Here is a 2579-nt window from a genome sequence, read left to right on the forward strand (position 1 = left end):
AAACAAAACGAACACCTCAATTGTAGGGACAATTAAGTCAATAGTCCAATTGCACTCTCTCCTTTTAAAAAGTAGCTTATGTTTCATTTTATTAACAAATAGTCCACCATATAAATTTAACTTACTATTATGCCCTGGGGGCTATTTTTTTTTTTTAATAAAATGAAGTTTTTGCTAGAATCTTAAAAGGATGAAGGGGAATAGTTAGTTGTAACAAATTTTTGTAAAACTAATCTCCTGCGGAGGACTTTAGTCTATAAAAACAAAGCTTCTTGATATCTTCTTAACCAAACGGCCCCAGTGGCATAAAAGAAACTCCTTTCAAGCTGAACCCAACTTACTAACCTTTACTAAGAGAGAAATCCTTGTCATACTATATTATTGAAAAATCAAGTGTTTTACACTCCAGTAGCAATCAGTTTACAAACATCAACTGTTTTACAGTTCGTTAAACTTTGAATTCACTCTGTATACTTACGACCGCGAGTCAGCTGTGACTAAATTTGTAAGGGCTGAATCATTAAACACCATCTTCCGTGTTCTGTCTCGAGAGTCGAGACAGCAGCCAAATTTTCAAAACCAAAACAGTTAACAACGTGGCTTGTCCCACAGCCTCCAGTCACGCCCTCGGCCTCGTACGAAGATAGAGCTCCATGTTCTGTCACAAATTGAATATAAAAATAAAAACACATTTTAGGGTTGTGCCAAGTTGAGGTCTAGAGAATGCAAAAGGCAGAAGCAAAAATGTTTGGTTAGAGCATTAATTTGATCGAGAATATTACGTTTAAAAAATCACACAATATGCTGTCACGTAATCTAATCAAACCTTCAATCACTCTTTCCATCAGAATCGTCATCAAAGATGTACAAATACGGGGTCACAGCTCTGTGTCCGCTGAGTTCATCGTTCCCACGGGGCACTTCACCCCAACCTAACCGCTGCTTGTAAACAGCATCGTATGCCTCGATGTTCAACCCCGAAGCGAGAAAAACCTCCACTTCCATCACAAACCGCTCAGTCCTCGCCCCCAAAAACGACCCCGCTGCGTCCGATATCAACGATCGAAACTCCTCCCGTTTCACTTCTGCTGTTTCCTCCTTGACTTTTTTGCTCCTAAAGAGATACGAGAAGATCAAAAACACATCTGACTCGGAGTTATTGTTTCCTATTAAAGACTCCGCTTTTATCTACCTCGTGTGAAGAACTGATACAATTATTCCATGTATGTGGTGTACAATGATGTCTACGTCTTCCTCCTAAAACCAGTGTAAAGGGTTATACAAAAGAAGAATTAAGAAAGGAAAATTAACAAGCAAAATGAGTTTATTAAGGACATTTGACCTGTGTGAGGGCTTGGATTTCCCTTCTCAGCCAACTTTGAAGCCAACGGTTCGGCTGAAGATATTTGTGCGATTTCCAGTATTGCGACACGTTGAAAATATCACTTAAGTGGCCTGATTGAATGAATACAGAGCTCATGAACACGTATAGCCAAAGGTAACAAGTATGATCAGCAAAGAGAGACCCACACAAGTGTTGAAGGAAATCTTAAAACCTGGTTCGGTATAGTAACACTGCAATCGATACTTATGCGCTTTTGATAAGACAAAGCTGCAATAACGGCATTAAAAAAAAATGAGAAAACTAAAAATAATGGCTAGAAAATGAAGCAGAAAAATACCCATTTTTCAAATCCTGGTTAATGTAGTGGCGTTGAAAAGAAGTCCCATCAAACCCACGCACTATAGAAAAGCTCTCTACCTGAAGAAATGGCCAAGATTCATGGTTAAAACAAAAATTTAAGCGAAAGTGAATTTGAGTTTTGTTCCTTTGATTTGCAATTGAGTGAAGAAAAAGATGAGCGAAGACAAACTTTGCAGAGAGGGCATTTGATGGACGCAAGTTTGTGAGAGTGCTTTCTTGAAACCACTTTGGTCCATTGCACAATGCAATTGTAGCAGAACTTGTCTGCATAAATGGAAAACCCACTTCTATGACTCACCAAAACGCCCAATTGTACCAAAATGAGAGAGAGAGAGAGAGAGAGAGAGAGAGAGAGAGAGAGAGAGAGAGAGAGAGTACGGAAACATTTATCGAGATACGATTCGTCAAGGGTGGGAGCGAGGCAAATGGGGCAATTACTAGACGAAGATGAAAGGACTTCGTTTTCTTCTTCTCCCTCGTCCTCGTCCTTCTTTTTCATTTCCACATCCATTTTTAAGCTCTTCTCTAAGCTTCTTCACTTCCATTATCGACTCTGATATTCAAGAAACGACATAGATTTTGATGAAGGAAAAAAAACGACAGTGACGAAATTTAAAGTGACACGAATAACGATTTATCCTTGAATTTTAAAATCCTACATAACAGGGCCTAGTAATTTTACATTGTGTTAACTTTTTTCCACGATCGTCCAATTTGAGGTTACATTTTATTCACGTGAATGGATTTTTCGTGGGAAAATATGATAGTACCCTTTGATTATTGTTCACGTGAAAAATCACCGCAAAAATAGTCTCGACTATTCATAATGAAAATAAGTCGATTTAGATTTGTAGAGATGAGCTTCAGAATTCTG

At 38.4% G+C, this 2579-nt stretch overlaps 1 protein-coding gene across 1 annotated transcript; it reads right to left on the reverse strand.

The window, feature by feature from the left end:
• Positions 1 to 352: 352 nt before the first annotated feature.
• On the reverse strand, positions 353 to 2223 carry LOC149380795 (RING/U-box superfamily protein). The gene is made up of 8 exons (XM_089600838.1): positions 2084 to 2223; positions 1875 to 1969; positions 1683 to 1762; positions 1557 to 1612; positions 1343 to 1455; positions 1193 to 1257; positions 827 to 1114; positions 353 to 658 (listed from the first exon to the last, which is right to left on the reverse strand). Exons 1-7 carry the CDS (start codon positions 2214 to 2216, stop codon positions 829 to 831), a joined length of 828 nt encoding a protein of 275 aa, XP_089456964.1. The 5' UTR covers positions 2217 to 2223; the 3' UTR covers positions 353 to 658; positions 827 to 828.
• Positions 2224 to 2579: the final 356 nt, after the last annotated feature.

This window comes from Urtica dioica, chromosome 11 (genome assembly GCF_054948205.1).
Source record: "Urtica dioica subsp. dioica isolate 48M chromosome 11, U.dioica_male_clone48M_v1_H2, whole genome shotgun sequence".
In the NCBI taxonomy this organism is placed as follows: domain Eukaryota; kingdom Viridiplantae; phylum Streptophyta; class Magnoliopsida; order Rosales; family Urticaceae; genus Urtica; species Urtica dioica.